At 37.3% G+C, this 18700-nt stretch overlaps 1 protein-coding gene across 1 annotated transcript in view; it reads left to right on the top strand.

Annotated features, from left to right (window-relative positions):
- The window catches only part of DNAH14 (dynein axonemal heavy chain 14), a 354570-nt gene that overhangs the window by 230601 nt on the left and 105269 nt on the right, over positions 1-18700 (top strand). The window contains exons 49-57 of the mRNA XM_070384410.1: positions 348-485; positions 1497-1664; positions 2954-3124; positions 6572-6739; positions 7907-7999; positions 10384-10581; positions 13194-13355; positions 15749-15940; positions 17786-17967. Coding sequence (XP_070240511.1) covers positions 348-485; positions 1497-1664; positions 2954-3124; positions 6572-6739; positions 7907-7999; positions 10384-10581; positions 13194-13355; positions 15749-15940; positions 17786-17967 — 1472 coding nt within the window. The remainder of the gene's footprint in view (positions 1-347; positions 486-1496; positions 1665-2953; positions 3125-6571; positions 6740-7906; positions 8000-10383; positions 10582-13193; positions 13356-15748; positions 15941-17785; positions 17968-18700) is intronic.

Raw genomic sequence — 18700 nt, 5'->3', positions numbered from 1 at the left:
GATGATGGTAGCTTGACATCTACTCAAGAATGAGGAAGAATGTGGTCTGTTCCCACTCCCCACTTTTCCCTTGATTGTAAAACTATAGCCTACTAAGTTCTGGGTGAGGCATCCTCCTGCCCATCTGCTTTTCAACCTCACAAGCACCCTATTCTAATAAATCACTCATCACTTTGCCTCTTGTTAAATTCTTTCTGCATTGAGACATAAAGAACCAGAGCTCCTCAGAGCCCCCAACGTGCCTGAACATTAAAAACCTTTTGTCCTTTGGGGGCTGGGAAATAGGTATGTATGTTTCACTTTCTGCAAATACATTCAGTCACTCCTCCTTTTTACTCTTCCCACAGAATATCCAGGATCTCTCGCTAGTTGCAGCTTGTGTCTTTCCGGTTAGCAGGAGGTATATTAGCCCACGTCTGCTCAAACATTTTTCCATTCTGGTATTGCCTCATCTCCCACAAACTGCCATAAAAACTATTTTCCAGGTAATACATCTAATTTATTTTCTAATAAAAAACAAATTTAATTCTATAGTATAAGGGAAAATATGAGAAATTAAAACCACTAATATTAAGAGAAAATTCTCTTAAGGGGATGGATTTTTTTTCCCTCTGTATTTTCTGGCTTACTATTATAATTTGTCTCTAAATATCAAAAATGTAAGTTATTGTGCATAAGAAATACAGGTGGGGCATGTTTAATGAATGTTTAAAACAAATCCCAAGTTTTTCTTTCTCAGAGATTCTAATCCAATATATCTGAAATGGAGCTCAGCAATCTGCATTGCCAACAAGTACACTTGGATTTTTGCTAGTATTTGTTTTTTTATTTCCTTGTAGAATAAAAAATTGGGAGAAGAAATTCTGAAATATCTTATTAGAAAAATGCCTCAATTTGAAACCTAGTTTGATTAGAAAAATATATGCAAGTTTACTAAATTCTTCAAAACTAATTATGTCTTTTTCTTTTTTTATTTTCTTTTTTAACTTTACAATATTGTCTTTTTTATAACATAAAATTTAAAGATTATTTTTTTTAATCTATTTTTCAAAAAGTACTTAGTAATTCTACAGGTGATCAATAATCTACACTTCAAAAAACCTGGTATAGAATATATACATATACCAATCTTAACTGAGATAATAGTTCTATCACTTTATATTTCTTCTAGTAACATCTCCTGGGCAACAAGGATATGGAAGAATTTTCAGTTCACTAGTATTATACACACAGGTGGAGCATCAGTTGTCCCCAGAAAACACATAACACAGGCCTCTAAATCTTTCACCAAACTAGGACCGATTGAAATTTTCCTCAGTTCTCAACATCCTTTGTACTAGTCTGGCATCTGTTTAAAATGAATTCTGATTACTAACATTTTAAACAAAATTGATCTTCTATTATAGCATATACATCTCCTTTCTAGTAGGGATTAACTAAAAATAGTCTGTTCTTAAAAGTTTTGGCAAACTAAATTATAAAATTTCTCTTTAAAGGTTCATTTGGGAACGTATTTCTCTATCAATAACTTTGCACCAGAAGTTCAGAAAACTAAGGATCAAATAATATCTTGCTGTCTAGCTGTGTACCATCAAGTATGTCAGACTATGTTACCAACTCCAACGAAATGTCACTACATGTTTAATCTTCGAGATATATTTAAGGTTTGTTTTAAAACTTCGTTCTCTAACTTAAGTTTAAAATTCAACTTGAGAAAATGCAATTTTACTGAACTGACTTTCTCTCTGTCTCCATTTCCCTACTCACTGATACCATCAACACTTAATTGTTAGAAGGGGGAAAACAGAGCAATTCAAGTTGATTAGTTTTGCTGTTAGCAGCTTATCCTATAAGCCAGTTAAAAAGCATCATTAAAGTAATTCCATGCAGAGAATTCAATGATGAAACCTGTAAGACTGTTAAAAAGTAAACCCATCTACTGACACCGGGTTGTGGTGAATCAAAGCTCAGTGTTTATTGTAAGGCGCCATACAAGGAATCTGAGACAACTAGTGCTCAGGCAGCTCCACCTGCCCAGAGGGTTTCAGCCAAGGCCTTTTAAGGACCAAGTGAGGGAGGGAGTAGTAGAGTCTATGATCAGCTCATGCACAATGCTGTGATTGGTTGATGGTGAGGTAACCAGGCCAGGTCACAGGTGTTAGCATTATCAATCCTTAGGCTCCAGTAGGTCTGGGGCCTATGTTCTCCTGGTCATCAGTAGTAAATTATTCTATTTGGTGGGGGTTTTAGCATCTGTATAAAAATTCAAGAATTGTGCATCTAGGTACTTCAAAGAGGAGCTAAAGCAGAGAATATGAGGGAAGAGTCTGCCCCATAAGGGGACATGCTGGCTAAGATTCTCATCAGGGAAAGAAGTGACAAGGCTATAACATAGATTTTGGTTTTGCTTTTTTCTGAGAGTTTATTGCAGCTCTCAGACAAATGAAAGCATGTATACATTTCATAAACATGCTGAATTTTTGCAAGCCTTGTTTTTACACCAAAGAATGTTGCCAACGATGCTGATTTAGTCAAATAGTTTTCTGGATTAAAATGTTTAAAAAAAAAAAGCTTTTTTTGGTTTGCTTTTTATCTCCTTGCTATGAGACTTTAGCCCAAAATAGTACATATATTTGAAATGGGTTATAAATTTTTTAACCCAAATTGGCAATCTTAGAACATTAAGAAGCATCACTTATCTCCAGCAATCCTGTGAGGAGTTTTTGAGCCCTGTCCCTCTAAGGGTGACACTATACAAGTTTTCTCTGATTTATAACTTGTCCATCTCATCAGAAGTTCAGATTATCACGTGTAGGAATTGACAATCCTTGCCTGGGATTATTGCTCTATTTTTATGGAAACATAAACCTGCAAAAAAAAAAAAAAAATGAGGCTTTACTTTGCAATCTACCTGATAATGGTTTTTTAATTGTTGTTTTTAAATCCCTAATAGCTTCTTCTAGGTTTGCTGCAAGCTGACAAGTTTGTTGTTAACTCCAAAGAGATGGCTGCTCTGTTCTTTGTTCATGAAGCCACTCGAGTGTTTCATGATCGCTTACTTGAAGAAGCTGAACGGGCGCTTTTCTATCAGATTCTTTCGAAAGAACTTGAGAATTATTTTCAGGTAAAATTATTTAAAAAATTTTTGTAAATGGTATCTTGAGCAAAAGTGTTGTTTTATAAACATCACTAGACATTTCTATGATGTTAACTAAAAACTTTATTAACAATTCCATTTTTTACTTGCAAATGTCTAAATAATTGTAGATTTGGAACAATTGAAATGATAAGGTCTTGATGCCTTTACTCATGTGTTTGGCCTTTTAAGAGCCTTGAAATCGCTCATTTTCCTCCAGGACTGGCAGGCATGAACACTTTGACCCCTCATCCTTCTCCAGCCCTTTGAATTTTAGTTTGTGCGTGCTTCTCTAGTCCAGGTCACAAAGGAAAGTGCTTCAGTAACTGATTCACTAACAGTTGTGACTAAATGAAGTGGTGAGCTCAACTCCATTACCCTACCTCTCTGCTAACTCCTCTCAATTCCTTTCCAAAGATGATGGTTCTTTTCTTTTTTCTCTTCTTCGGTAGCGCCGGTTTCTGTCTCCCTATTCATAGCACTATAGGAAATAAAATAAACTCAAAGGTGCAACTTTATTTACAACATGAAGAAGAAATTTGGAATACAAACTTTATACATAGAGATACACACATGCATGTAAGCCCAGCATACAACACATATACATATATGTAAATCTGTCTTTATGTATACATACATTTGTATACACATACAATTTTTTTCCTTTTATCTTTTGGCCATGCCATGTGGCATGTAGGGTCTTAGTTCCCCAACCAGAGATTTAACCTGCACCCCTTAGATTGCCAGCATGGAGTCTTAACCACTGGACCACCAAGCAAGTCCCCATATATATTTTTTAGATAAATCACAAATTCAGAAATCTTTTAAAAAACTTTTCTAGACACTCATCATTACTTTTTTTTAATCCAAGTTTCCTGCTCCTCAGCCTAGACCCTTCTTGGTATCATCATTCATGTTAATCCATAACACTTCTGCCCTCCAACTTTTTAAACATCTGGTAAAATAACATTTTCACTAAGCAGTTATCTCCACATCCACCAACAGCTCCATCTGCTTATCCAGAATTTCTCAGGGCTCTACCCAGTGTGCAGTTCTTCTTGTCCCTCTTTGGGGCTACTCTTTGGTGATGCTTCACACTCATCTTACTCCTACTTTCCTTCACACAGGCAGTAGAATCTCCAGTCCTTTCTTTTCTCACTTTCCTTCCCTAACAACCTGAGAAGCAGTTGAATACAGAGGTTACAAACACAGGCTCTGCCCAAGTTCAAAGCCCAACCCTTCCATTTATGAGCTATGAAACCTGTAGCAAGTGACCCCTCTGTGTTTCGGTTCCCTCATCTCTAATGAACAGGTAGTAATTGTACCTACTTCATAGGACTGTGGTGAGAATTAATGGCACTAACTTGTGTAAAGTGTTTACAACAGTTTCTTACACATAAGTGCCCAGTAAATGTAAGCTATCATTGTATTAAAAAGGACCAGATCTTATATCTACTGTTCAAAGACAGGCTGGTGGTTTGGCAGAAAGAGCCTGAATGCTATATTTAGACCTTGGCTTGACTTCTAAATCTGTCTCATATTACTCTGGGTACTTCATTCTCAACATGAAAAACCATTTGCAAAACCATTTCCAGTCTTCCTTTACTGCACGCTATGTACTACCCTGATGCCGCCTCCCTGGTGTCCCCTACCTCAGTATTGATACTATCATTCAAGCCTCCATCCATGTCAGAAATTTGAGCCCCTCACCTCATACTTTGGCCAGTGCAGAATGGTCTCTCTTGTCTCTTCCTTTATTCATATAGGTCCCTTCCCTTGGCTCACTCCTGACCATCCTTCAAGATTCAGCTTATGCTTCCTTTCCTGATGCTTTTCTCTAGCCTAAATCACATTCTTTCCAGGTTAAATGTCTTTGTATTATCATAGGACTATGGGGTTTTCCTATCCATAGAACTAATTAGAATGTAATTGCCTATCTCTTTCTCTAACCAATGAGTTCCATGAGAACAAAATCGTTAATTGTTATCCTCACCTAAATCTCCAGAGTTTAACATCCTCCCTTACCCCTAGCTGGTACTTGATAAATACATCTGGGATGAATGAATAGATAAAGGAATGAATGAAGGAATGCAGAGGCTTTGCTAAAATAACTATCTAAAGAGAGCTTATTTCTGTCCTGGGAGAAGAATCTAAATTCTTGCCTTATACATTCCAACTGCAATTTAGTTTTAAGACTTTGCTAGACCAAAGAATAGATGTAGAGGCAGCAGAAAATGAGTAAGCAAATACTTAGAGACAGGTCTTTCCCTAGTAGGAGTTAGTCCCACAGACAGTAAGAACAGCTACAGTACCCCCAAATTAAAGAACTATTACCCAAACCTACTTTAAAAATTTAAGGATGTAAATTATTCCTGTAAGAATTTGGGTTTATACAATTCCATTTAGTCAGTTGTTTGACTGGTTGACTTTTTAAATAGTAAAATGTGATAGCTCTAATAACAGTTAACACTTACAATGTGCCAGGCACTGTTTTAAAAGCTTTACCCATCATTACTCAATTAAATCTTCATAACATCTCTGTGATTTAAGTCCTGTTATAATCCTCATTTTACAAATGAAGAAACGGAGGCAAGGTGAGATTAAGAATTTACCCAAGGTTGCATAGTTAGTTAAGTGGTGGAGTCCTGGCTATCTGACTTCAGATATTCTCTTAACCATCATGTCATATTGTCCCTCGACCTTCCTTTAGCCTTTTGCTTAAACAAACACCTTCTGAGAGCCTATTAAGAATTTCCAAGGCCAGACATCAACTGAGGTAAGTTCTAAAACCTCCTTAGAACTAATGTAAGCCCTGCCTCCAAGCACCTTACAACCTAACAGTTGCAATACATTTCTGTAAGCACTGTAACAGGCCCATCCACACACCACCATAGTAGGACAAAAGAAGAAAGAATAATTTTATCTCAGTTTTAGGAAGAGGGAAATGGTCAGACTTCAAAGAAGGGGTTAGCCCACGAACTTGGTCTGAAAGACAGGCAAGGGTTTGTCAAGTGAACCAAGAAAGCAAATATGGAAGCTTGCAAATCTATGGTGGTGATTAACAATTGACTAGGGAAAGATTCTGTTTTTCAGATTGTTGGTGAGACCTCGTGGTGTCAACATGTTATTCCCACAGCAGCAGTTCTTAACCTAGAGACTGTAGATTCTCAGAGTTCTTAAACAGAACTGTATTTCAGTGTATTTGGTTTCCTTTGCAACCCTTGCATTTTACTATATGTGTTTAAAATGTTATTCTTATGAGGAGTCCACAGGTTTCACTGTCAGAAGGGGATCCATGGCACAAAAAAAGGTTAAGAACCCCCAAGACCTAGACCTACTGTGCTAAGAACTTCTCTGATACAAGTACATTGTTTTAGTCTTGATAATAAGTAAAATTGTGCTATTAACAATTTCTATTCAATCACCTTACAATAGATCCAATGGACCAAAGAAAAACTGATAAATGACCCAATTATATTTGTGGATTTCTTGGATGTAAACAAATCTCATAAAAAGAAGACCTATCAGTATACCAATGACTATAATAAACTTGCCGAAGTACTTACTGAATTCCAAATGAAGTTGAATTCAGCGTCTTTGGAGGTAGAGACATATACTATACAAAAATCTAAGGAATACTATTTTCAAATATATATATATATATGCACACACATATATACAGGCTTCCCTGGTGGCTCAATCAGTAAAGAATCTGCCTGCCAATGCAGAAGACTCAGGTTCGTTCCCTGAGTTGGGAAGATCCCCTGGAGAAGGAAATGGGAACTCACTCCAGTATTCTTGCCTGGAAAATCCCCATGGACAGAGGGGCCTGGTGGGCTACAGTCCATGGGATTGCAAAACGTCAGACACGACTGAGCGACTAACAGTACACATATGTATATGTGTATGTAAAATCAAATATTTTTGAGATGTGTGTGTATGTATAAGAGCGAGAGAGATCAAAAAATGCACCCTCAAATTTTAGTGCAGTCCAGTAGAAGTATAGGTTCATCTTATTTTGCCTCATTTAAATAAAAGGTGCACAACTGAAGCGGTAAAATGTTGAATTATTAAAGTTAAGGGAATTAAATGCAAGAGAGGGTGTGGCAACAAGTAGCAACAATATAGCTGGGAATAATTCACAGTCTTTCGCATTGTGCTGTGCTTAGTCACTCAGTCGTGTCCGACTCTTTGCGACCCATGAACTGTAGGTAGCCCTGTAGGCTCCTCTATCCATAGGGATTCTCCAGGCAAGAATACTGGAATGGGTTGCCATGTCCTTCTCCACGGGATCTTCCCAACCCAGGAATCCAATCCAGGTTTCCCGCACTGCAGGAGGATTCTTTACCATCTGAGGCACCAGGGAAGTCCAATGGGAAACTACATTCCCATTACAGTTATGAGCAAAGGTGATTTGGAACATAGACACCAACAAAATCAGATACCATACACAGATTCCTTGAGGCTTGTTCTACCCCAAGACAGAGAAATAGAAAATCAGCCTGGATATTGCTGCTCTCCCCTTCATTCTCTTCCCTCAAGCCTATGCCCGCCTCCCAATCTTGCTCATCAGAATATTGGCAAAAGGACAGTTCTCATTGTGCACACCTCTTTTCCATAAATATAAACTAGTTTATTGGGTCTAAATTATTGGATTACCAGATTAGTCGTTCTCACTTCTATATCTTATATGTAAAACCACAATGAACACTTAATTTTTCTATGCCTATAATCACTCTATTTTTTTTGTTTGTTTGTTTCCCCTGGTAGATTTCTAATTCCTTGGTATTTTTCAAGGAAGCCATAGAACACATTGCAAGAGCTACAAGGATCCTTCGACAATCAGGAAGTCATATGTTACTGGTAAGAATTTAAATTTTTCAAATTTTTTAGTATGCAAAATAAAAATTAAGGAAATTCAATAAAAATTCTGCTTACAGAAATTTAATTTTTGCACACTTTCTACTTATGAAAGCTCATATTCATTGACTTGTATGACAAGATCCTTGTCCTCTCAAAAGTGCCTAAAAGTTCACCAGCTATTTGTTTTTGGAAGGCATTTAATGTGTAAAAACAGTGGTGGGTCTGGCACCATCTCTAGCATATCTTCAGTATTAATACAGTGTCTGTGCGGGTGAATCTTGACTTCAAAAATAATACAATTCCTTGAATATTTATTTAGAAAAATGAGTCGTTGCACAAAATTTTACTGCTCATGAAGGCAAATGAGAGTTAAATTCTTGGAAATTCCGCCAATACCTTAAATAGAGAAAAGCTTTCAGAAGGCTAAATAAAATCCAATGTATTCAACCAATGATATGTCACATTATTATGACTGTTTAATTTAGTCATTCAAATTATGTTCTCAGATCACAAAAGAATTACTACTGAAATCAATAACAGGAAGAAATTTGGAGTATTCACAAATATGCAGAACCTTTATAATACATTCCTAAGTAACCAATGGGTAAAAGAAGAAATCACAAGAGAAATTAGAAAATGCTTTGAGGTGAATGAAAACAAAAACACAACATACCAAAACAAACAAACAAACAAAACACAACATACCTAAAGCAGTGCTTCGAGGGAAAATTACTGCTACAAATGCCTATATTTTATTTTATATTGGAGTATAGCTGATCAACAATGTTGAGATAGTTTCAAGTGGATGGCAGAGGGACCCAGCCTTACACATACATATGTCCATTCTCCCCCAAAGTCCCCTCCCATCCACGCTGCCACATGAGATTGAGTAGAGTTCCCTGTGCTATATAGTAGGTCCTTTTTGGTTATCCATTTTACATATGGTAGTGTGTACAAATCTCAAGTAAATAACCTCAGTTTCCACCTTACAAAACTACAAAAGAAAAGAAAACTAAGCCCAAAGAGGAAGTTATATGAGAGAAAAGATGAGAGAAGATAGTAAAGAATAGAAAAACAATAGAGAATATCAATGAAAATAAACAAAAAAAAAAGATTCTTTGAAACGATCAACAAAACTGGCAAATCTTTAGAGAGGATAATCAAGAGAAAAAAGGCAAGAACACTCCAACTATTAAGATCAAGTATTTAATACACCTTGATGAAATGTACACCTTCCTCGAAAGACATAAATTACTGAACTGAAGAAATATAAAATCTGTACTTACATAACTAATAAAAAGATTGAATTAGGAATTTTTAAATTTATCACAAAGAAAAGCCTAGGGCCAAATGGCTTCACTAGAGAATTCTAACATTTAAGGAAAAATTAAATCAGTCCTTTATAACTCTTCCAGAAAATAGAAGAAGGAATACTTCCCAGCTAATCTATGAGACCAGTACCACCCTGATACCAAAACTGTATAGACATCATGAAAAAAGAGAACTACATACCAATATCACTGTGAATATAGTTGTTAATTTTTTAATGAAATACCAGCAAACTGAATGTAACAACATATGAATATTATATATCATGGCCAAGTGAGTTTTATTCTAGGAATGTATGTTTGGTTTAACATCCCCGAATCCATTAATGGAAAAGGAATGAACTGCTGATGCACACTACAGCACAGAGAACCTCAAAACCATCATGCTAACTGAGAAGTCAGATGCAAAAGACTTCTTACTGTATGATTTCATTCATAGGGCATGTCCAACAAAGGCAGATCTATAGAGAAAAAAAGCCTATTAATGGTTGCCTGGGACTGGAGATTAGAAACAGGATTGACTACAAATAAGCTTGAGGGATATTTGGGGAATGATAGAAGTACTCTAAAAATGGATTGTGGTGATGGTTTCATAACTCTGTAAATTTACTAAAAATCATGTAATTGTGCACTTAAAACAGGTATAGTCTATAGTGTGCACCTTAATAAACTGTTTTAAAAGGGTAAAACTTTATCATCATTCCCAAAGAGCACTTCTTGAGTGTTATTGCCCACAGTAAATGGAAAAAGACTTTTTTGAATCCTTACAAATGAAGACTCAAATGTTGATAGTCACATTGCAGTGATTTTATAAGCCTATCTATGCTATTTTCAGTGCAGTTATTTCATGTAGTTCAAGAGGCTGTGAAGAGAAAAGATTAAAATATTAAAAGTGTTTGAGTGCCTTATAAGATTTTGATAAAATACTTTATGTTTCATGTGTTTATCAAAGCATTTTAAAATAGTCTTAGGTAGTTTTACTAACTTTCTAGCACATCTAAGTAGAAAACTTTTTATTTCTGTTTAATAAAATTTCTATTTTTTTTTCTTCCCAAGATTGGAATAGATGGATGTGGAAAAGAAACTTGTGCGACTCTGGCCTGTTATTTGGCAGAACACAAAATATACAGGGTGCCTTTATCTCACAATTATGCCTACTTAGAATTCAAAGAAGATTTCAAAAAAGTGTTTATGCAAGCAGGATTAGAAGGCAACCCCTCTGCTTTGATAGTTAGTAATTTGAACCTAGATCAAGTAAGTACTTTTTGTTTTTATTATTTGCTAAAGTTTAATATTTATGTGGGGTATTCCCAGGTGGCACAGTGGAACCCTCCAAATTTAATATTTGGAAAGAAAATATTTATCTATGGTCCTATTAACCTGCCATATCAATTCTTTTCATTATTTTTCATGCTTATCCAATCATAGCCTATAGAGTTTATGAATTTACAATCATTCTGTATATAGTTATACATAAGTACCACAATAAAAGAATTTTCTGTTTCTATAATTTAAACTGACTACTTGGAAGTAATTTATCTGTGTAACTAAAGTCATCCATTTTACATTAAAACCAGTTTTATAATCTGTCTTTTAAAAATAACCCTTTCATCTGTATCCACTGTCTGATCATGAAATCTACAATGTGCTCTCACAGAGTTTGAGGCTTCTGTTTCTGTTCTTTATCCTTCTGCTCAAGTTTCACCAAAGCCAAGACCTTTCTTTGCAGCTTATGCCTTATTTATATGTAAGCAAAAAATGTTAATCGCTCAACTTTTAAAAAATCTATTCTTTTGAATAAGTTATACCCTTCCACAGCCAAAGCATAATTAGGAATACCACCTCAGATTGTATGTACTTCTTTGTGGCAAAATTTCAAGGGAATATTGTTTATTATCTATGATCCAGAGGTGGATAGTTATTAGTATTGTTTCAAACTCCCATTTTATTTTTTCTCCTAATACTGGGCCTCTCTCCCTAGAGTTGTATGTGTCTGTTTGTTTTTCATGTCATATTTTGAAAGTAAATCCAAGAGCCATGTCATATCTGCTATTCTCCATAATATCCAGTTTTTCTGCTTTAACTATATATTCTCCCCTTCCCAAATTTGAATATTCTGCTCCTTGATCAGGTTGAGGTTTCTGCCAGACACTTGCTAGATTTCAGAAGATGTAGTTTCTCCCCTGCCAAGAATGTATCATTCTAATTTAAGAAACTATTTTTTCAGAAATCCACTGTCAAAGCTGAATTGAACATGGCTCCTGTGTTATTCAGGGGTTTCCCTGGTGGCTCAGCTGGTCAAGAATCCGCTTGCAATGCGGGAGACCTGGGTCCGATCCCTAGGTTGGGAAGATCTACTGGAGAAGGGAATGGCTACCCACTCCAGTATTCTGAACTGGAAAATTCCATAGACTGTATAGCCCATGGAATTGCAGAGTCGGTCATAGCAGAGCGACTTTCACTTTCACTTTCCATGTTATGCAGAACTTTAAGGTTATTGCATCTCCTTTCCAGACTTTTTCTAGCCACATCATTGCTTTCCACATGAATCCAAAAAAATGATGTTATGACTTTGTTAAGTTTGTTAACATTTGTTAAGTGCAGGGTACCAGATGGTGAGCTACAGTTTAACAAAAGACAAGAGAATCTGAAAAAGAAGTTTATTACTCAGGTTCTGCAGGAGGTACACAGCATGCTTTGAGGGAACCGATGGGAAGTCAAGGCAAAGTGCAGAGAGAGAGAGAGAGAGAGAGGTAGGACCAAGGCACACACCTTGATTGGGGGTACAGTGCTTTGCAGTGCTTTTGGAGTTTCCAGGCTAGGGCCAGATTGGTCAATTCAAACCCAACAAGGGTAAGTTCCATGGGGGTCTTATCTAAGGAGCACATATAGGGAAGGCTCTGGGAAGCAGGGAAGACTTGACACAAGGGCTATTGGGAAGTCATATCAGAATTTACATTTGCTTTTAACTCTGTGGGTTGGTATCTAAGGCATGTGCATCCATTAGAGGTATAATGTCAGTTTAAATCCCCCAGCAGGCTGCTTGGCCAAACAAAATGGGTGCTGAAGCAATAGTACTATGGGGTAATTTAGCTAGACTCTCAACAAGTAGGCAATAATCAGAGTACTTAATAAATCTTTGGTGGCTCTCCATCATGTCTTAGGTGAGACAGGAAAGCAGTTAGCCCCATGTCACCTCTGTTGGCCTCTCTTGGACGCAGCCCCCGAGTTCTCTGCCCTTTCTCAACTGGGCTGAAATACCAGGTCCCTGTGGGTGGTTAAAGAATACTGTATCTTGAGGCACTGATAATGCTAATAATGCTTTTTTGTTAAAAGAAAGCTTGGATTTATTCTAAAAACCAAAGTGCTCATACTTTTTTTTATTACTCCTCTGGTAGAATTTCTTTCATTGCTGCTTCTCCTCTGTTACCTTCCCATTCATTTTGGAACCCTTTATAGAGATGTTCTTGGTTAAAATAAGCTTTTGGCCATGTGATTTCTAATAATTTGTGTAGTATTCAAACACAAAAGTAGAGATACCGAGAACTGCTATAAACTGTGTGAAGCAGAGTCCCTGCTCAACTTAATCATTGCACCCACTCCTCCCGCGCCTCTTCCCCATGCACAGCGCAGTGTTTGGCATGCTGTCGGTACCAAATCTGTTTCCCTAATGTTTGAATAAATGAATGAATAGATAAAGCTTATTTTGACTCAGAAAAAAATGTTTTTGATGGGCTCACATTAAAAGAAGTTATTTTTTTGATCTAAGTTCTCCTGAAACACTATTGCTTTCTCGATTAGCTTTGTCCAGAGTAGAATACATGCCCAATTTACTCATTCCTGATTAAATGTATGTTTTGCCTAAGGAGTTATTTATGGAAGATTTGAACAGCATTATTAATTTGGGGAAAATACCTGACTTGTTTGAAAATGAAGAGCTGGATGCGATTGCCCTCAAGCTTAGAGCTCTTGCCGAACAGTCTGGTTATGTCGATAATAGGCAAGCTTTACTTTTGTTCTTCCAAAAGGTACATTTTTGTGGATTGCCTTTATCAAATTGTCATATTAAATTGACAACAGACCATGTTCAAATTTCACAAAATTTTATGCTAGTGTCCACTATTTGTTGAAAATAATGCTGCAATGAACATAAAGGTCTGCATTAAAAAATAGACTGTGTTTATAATTCTGTACATGAATTTCAAGTTGGATAATTTCTTTGGTTTTTTACATGAGTGTTTAAAGCTATAATAATGACTGCCATCCTTATACACAGACACACCATAGGCAGGACAAACATGAGCAAGAATCTGGGACTGACTGGCTAACAATGACTTAAAAAAATAATAATAGCTTGAGGCAATAAGAGAAATAAGATCCCAAGATTATTTCACACCCTGTGATCCATTTCTAGCCAATGAAGTTTTTTTTATTTCAGTTGTATGCTGGTAACAAGCCTGGAAAGGAAAGAAACAAGAATTCCTCATCCCCCTAAAAAGCCCTAGAACTGTCCAGGAGGTTATGGGTTATCCAGGTAGAGCAGGTAATATTCAGAATGAACTCGGCAGTGAGCTTGCTGTGAAAGAATCAGCTTGATGAGAGATATCAACTGGACAAATTAACTAGGCATTCTGTGTCTTTAAGACATGATGAATGACCAGTGGCTGAGTGAACAGATAGATATGATTACCCAAGCCAAAATGTTCACTGGTAAAGTACCACAGGCCAACTTATTTCTCAAGTCAGTTTCTATCTTTTATGGAGACATTTGAAAATTGAACTGAACCACCATCCCTTCCTCAGCAGATACTTAGTGATCTTGCACAACAAAAACATGTAAAAAATTCTGGGAATGGAATCCACAATTGTAAGAGAACAGTATAATATAAATGGATGTTTGAATTGAGTTGTATTTTAAAATGCTGCAGTAGAAAGAAGGACAGGAGTTATCCTGAAAACTTGTGGCACTCTAGCACTTCTTTACAAAATTGGTTTACCCAATAGATTGTGAGTGGAAAAGGAAAATAAATTCTGATTTAGAGTGTGGCGAATAGTGCCCTCCAGAAATAAAAAATAAGAATCCCAAGTAGAAATCAATTTTAATTTTATATATATGCCATACTTTCAAAAATGATGTGAGGTTTTTTACAGTAATAATAAATAGTGAAAACACATTTTAAACTGTTGGATATCTTCAAGTAGGAGTTTGCAAATGGGCAAAGCAAAGAGAGGTAATTTCATTTTGTGGGTTTTCCCAGGTGGCTCAGTAAAGAATATGCCCACCAGTGCAGGAGACACAAAAGACAAATTTCAATCCTTGGGTCAGGAAGATCCCCTGGAGTGGGAAATGACAACCCACTCCAGTATTCTTGCCTGGAAAATGTCCATGGACACAAGAGCCTAGTGGGCTACAGTCCATGGGGTCACGAAGAGTAGGACACAACTAAGCACACATGCAATTTCATTTTCAATTTAAAGATTTCTGTATTTTGTGAATTTTGCATTGAGTTGCATTTGTTTTTATAAAAATTTTAAAGACAAGCAGGAGGGGGAAAATCTTACCCTTTAGTCTTCCTTCAGCTTTACCACTCTTATTTGGCAAAATAGGTTGCCTGATACTCAAAGATATTATCACTTTGTACAAGTTGAACCCTTTGAGTTAGATGGACCATTGACTCACTGAAGCTGCTTTCAATAATGTGGTTTTATCATAAAGTGATGTAGGCAATGAGGAAGGAATCTGTACCCTGTGGTAAGTCCTTCCAAGAAGCCAAGAACAGCAACAACACAACCAGGTTTTAGGTGGGGCAAGGATGCAGGCAAACTTCTTTGAAACTAGCACTTTGCCTAGGACCTGAAAAATTATGTAGAATCTAATACTACTTGGCTGTAATCCTTCAGCTGTAGGAGTTTATTAGTATCTCTGAGGTGTTATGTACATAACATTGTTCTGATTCTCTGCATCTCTTTTAGCTTTAATTCATCTGTTTCTTTCTTTGAGTTTCTGTGAGTCTTAAATGCACACCACTCCAGAGGAAACAGTTAAATAGACAGACTCATCACCATCTGATACAAACTGCCCTACTGAATAGAGTTCTAGCACCAGATCCCCTTATAAAGGATGGTTTATACAAGGAATGCTCTGAGTCCAGTGACTCCCCTACCCAGTCCATCCAGCTGAAGCCAAGAGGGTGAGGTCCTCTAGAACAGAACCTGCCTCCTTTCCTCAGAAGGGCTCTGTTAAGCTTGTAGTTTCCCCTGGAAGGACTCTGATTTATGACAGATACTCAGTACATGATTGATAGGTACTCCCCCCATTAAGGAAAAAATTGAAACAAATTTTAAATGGAATTTTCCATATAATATTTTCTTCAAAGAAGTGGATTGCATTTAAACAAATTATATTTTTATTAATTTTCAGAGAATACATAAAAATCTTAATATTCTTATGACCATGAGCCCTACAAGACCTAACTTTCACCAAAACTGTAGACTATATCCTTCCCTGATCAGCTCCTGCACAGTTGATTGGTATGAGAAGTGGCCGGAAGAAGCTCTGCTGATTGTAGCTGACACTTTCTTAAGAGAAAAAGTGGATATCAAGAACAGAGAGGTAAATATAACCCCTTTAAAGAAATCTAATGCAAGTTAAGATTTCAATTTAATATCAGAATCCAACAACACTACATCTCTGAATGACAATGAACCTTAGGTGGGCAAAGAGAGGCAGTTCTGGGCAAAATTATGAAATAAGTCAAGTGTTTGTCTTGACTCTTTATCAACTCCTCATCTCTTTTGCCCCCTAATTCACCCTGTCTCAATGATGCCGAGATTCCTCACTGCTGGGGTCTCTTCACTGTTCTGCTCTCATGGTAGACAGCAGATTTCCACAAAGGTAAACCACCTCCATTTTGCATGCTCTGGTAAGGATACTGCAACCTTCTGTGTTCTTCTTGTGAATTTCACTGGGTTGGTTACAGCAACACAACTACAAAGAAATGAGAGCACAAGCCACACGCAAAATTACCTCAGAACTCATAAGCCACAAGTCAGTAAGAATCTGTTCTAGAGTGATTCAAATGAAGATCCCGAGAGATGTTGGCAAAAGAAGTTGCAAATTCAGAGAGACCTGAAACTCTGTGGGGCCTAGAAAGGGGCTTACAACCTTACCTCTCCAAGTGTTCAAGGAAAGCAAAGGCCAATAAGGGGTAGATTCAGGGTGGAACCAGCAAGAAATTGCAGCTGAGTTAAGAGTGACCGGTTTAACTAGGCTTGGTGGACTGGAGATGCGTAAACAGGACTAAATTATGTTCAAGTCAGATTCTCTCTGAAGGTAAGCAAAGAGGACACTCTTTCTACTCTAGTTTTGCCTACCTGTATCTCTACAATGATTGATCCATTGATTTCCATAAGGAACGGTTCCAGCCCCCTCCCCCAAACCCTGCAAAATACCAAAATCAGGATGCTCAAATGAAAGTGAAAGTCACTCAGTCGTGCCTGACTCTTTGAAACCCTATGGACTATACAGTCCATGGAATTCTCCAGGCCAGAATACTGGAATGGGTAGCGTTTCCCTTCTCCAAGGGATCTTCCCAATCCAGGGATCAAACCCACATCTCCTGTATTGCAGGCGGATTCTTTACCAGCTGAGCCACAAGGGGCGCCCAAGAATACTGGACTGGGTAGCCTATCCCTTCTTCAGAGGATCTTCCCAGCCTAGGAATCGAAGCGGGGTGTCCTGCATTGCAGGCAGATTCTTTGCAAAGTGAGCTATGAGGGAAGCCCTGGATGCTCAAATCCCTTATATAAAATAGTATAGCATTTACCCATAATATGTGCACATTCTATATTTTAAATCATCTCTAAATTACTTGTAATACCTAATACATTGTAAGTATATGTAAATAATTGTAAATACAATGCAAATACTATGTAAATAGTTGCCAGCACAAGAGAAATTCATATGTTGCTTTTGGAAACTTTCTGGAATATTTAAGAAGTATTTTCAGTGGTCGTTTGAATCTGTGTGTGCAGAACCCACAGATACAGAGGGCTGACTATACATCCTTTAAGTCCTTACATTTTTCTAGCTTTATTTTACTCATGAAAATTGGGTATCTTGCTATCAATAACCTACTTTAAAGAAAGGAAGATAAGAGATAAAGCACTATAAACCTTGGCCATTGACAGTGTACCCTAAATCCTTGGAGTGCTGCAGCAGAAATAAGGGAAAAACCTAGCTGAGATGTCATTTATTGTTAACCTTTTTTCTTTTTGTCTTTTCCACTCTAAGCTCATCCTAACCACTAAAACTCATGTATTTTTAGTCCCATTCATCCAAACCCTTTTTCTGTGTCTCCACATCTCAGAAATGACAAATGTATTTGCATTGTCAATTTTCTTTTGTGTGTGTATTTAGACTGCTTTCTCTTAATTCTTAGAAATTACTATTTTTCAGAACTTAAAAGAAAGACTAGTTCCAACATGTGTCCAAATCCACAGAAGCATAAAAGAGTTGAACATAAAATACTTTCAAACAACTAGAAGGCGTTATTATATCACTCCCAATAACTACTTGCGATTCATGGATACATTTGTCCACATTTTGAAGTCCCGAGAGAAGAAAATGCAAAAGAAGAGGTAAGACTTTGAGACCAAGTCAGATATATATTTGTGCTCTTATTTGTGAAAAGGGATACAAATGCAAGTGAACCCAAATCCACCTTTTCATTGGAGGGAAAAGAGCAAAAGCTACAGAAGATCTCAAGAGGTAGGTGTCTATCTCCCCTGTGGTCATTCACAGGTTGCCCCTGTAAAGGCAAGGCTGACAGATTCTGCCAGTGAAGAAGCAATAGACTATTAGAGTCAGACATGGACATTGAAAACAAGAGTAACCAGCATTGCCATTCCCAATGTCCCTTATCCCATGAAATGAAAGTGGAAGTCACTCAGTTGTGTCCAACTCTTTGGGACCCCATGGACTGTAGCCACCAGGCTCCTCTGTCCATGGGATTCTCCAGGCAAGAGTACTGGCGTGGGTTGCTATTTCCTTCTCCAGGGACTCTTCCCAACTACAACACTGATAGTGGGATGCCCTGTTGCTGAGAAATCCACGGCATGCTGCAGCTCCGCAGTTTTAGAACCTTCAGCTGGACCTGGGAAGGGTGGGGGGAGGAAACCTGAGGTAGAAAGTCTCATATCTAATCAGAACTCTAGAGTCGTTGAGAAACAATCTCATGGCAGCCTCCCAGAAGATAAAGACACTGGGAAATAGTCTTATAGCATCTGCTCACAAGCATTCCATGCTCTCATGTTCCAGAAGGATCACAGACTTATCTCAGTTGTAGTTAAACCTTCTCCTGTGTGACCTATA

The sequence above is a fragment of the Bos mutus genome, chromosome 16, assembly GCF_027580195.1.
Source record: "Bos mutus isolate GX-2022 chromosome 16, NWIPB_WYAK_1.1, whole genome shotgun sequence".
In the NCBI taxonomy this organism is placed as follows: Eukaryota; Metazoa; Chordata; class Mammalia; order Artiodactyla; family Bovidae; genus Bos; species Bos mutus.
Note: the sequence above shows the minus strand (reverse complement) of the source record. Positions and strands in the feature narration are given on the sequence as shown.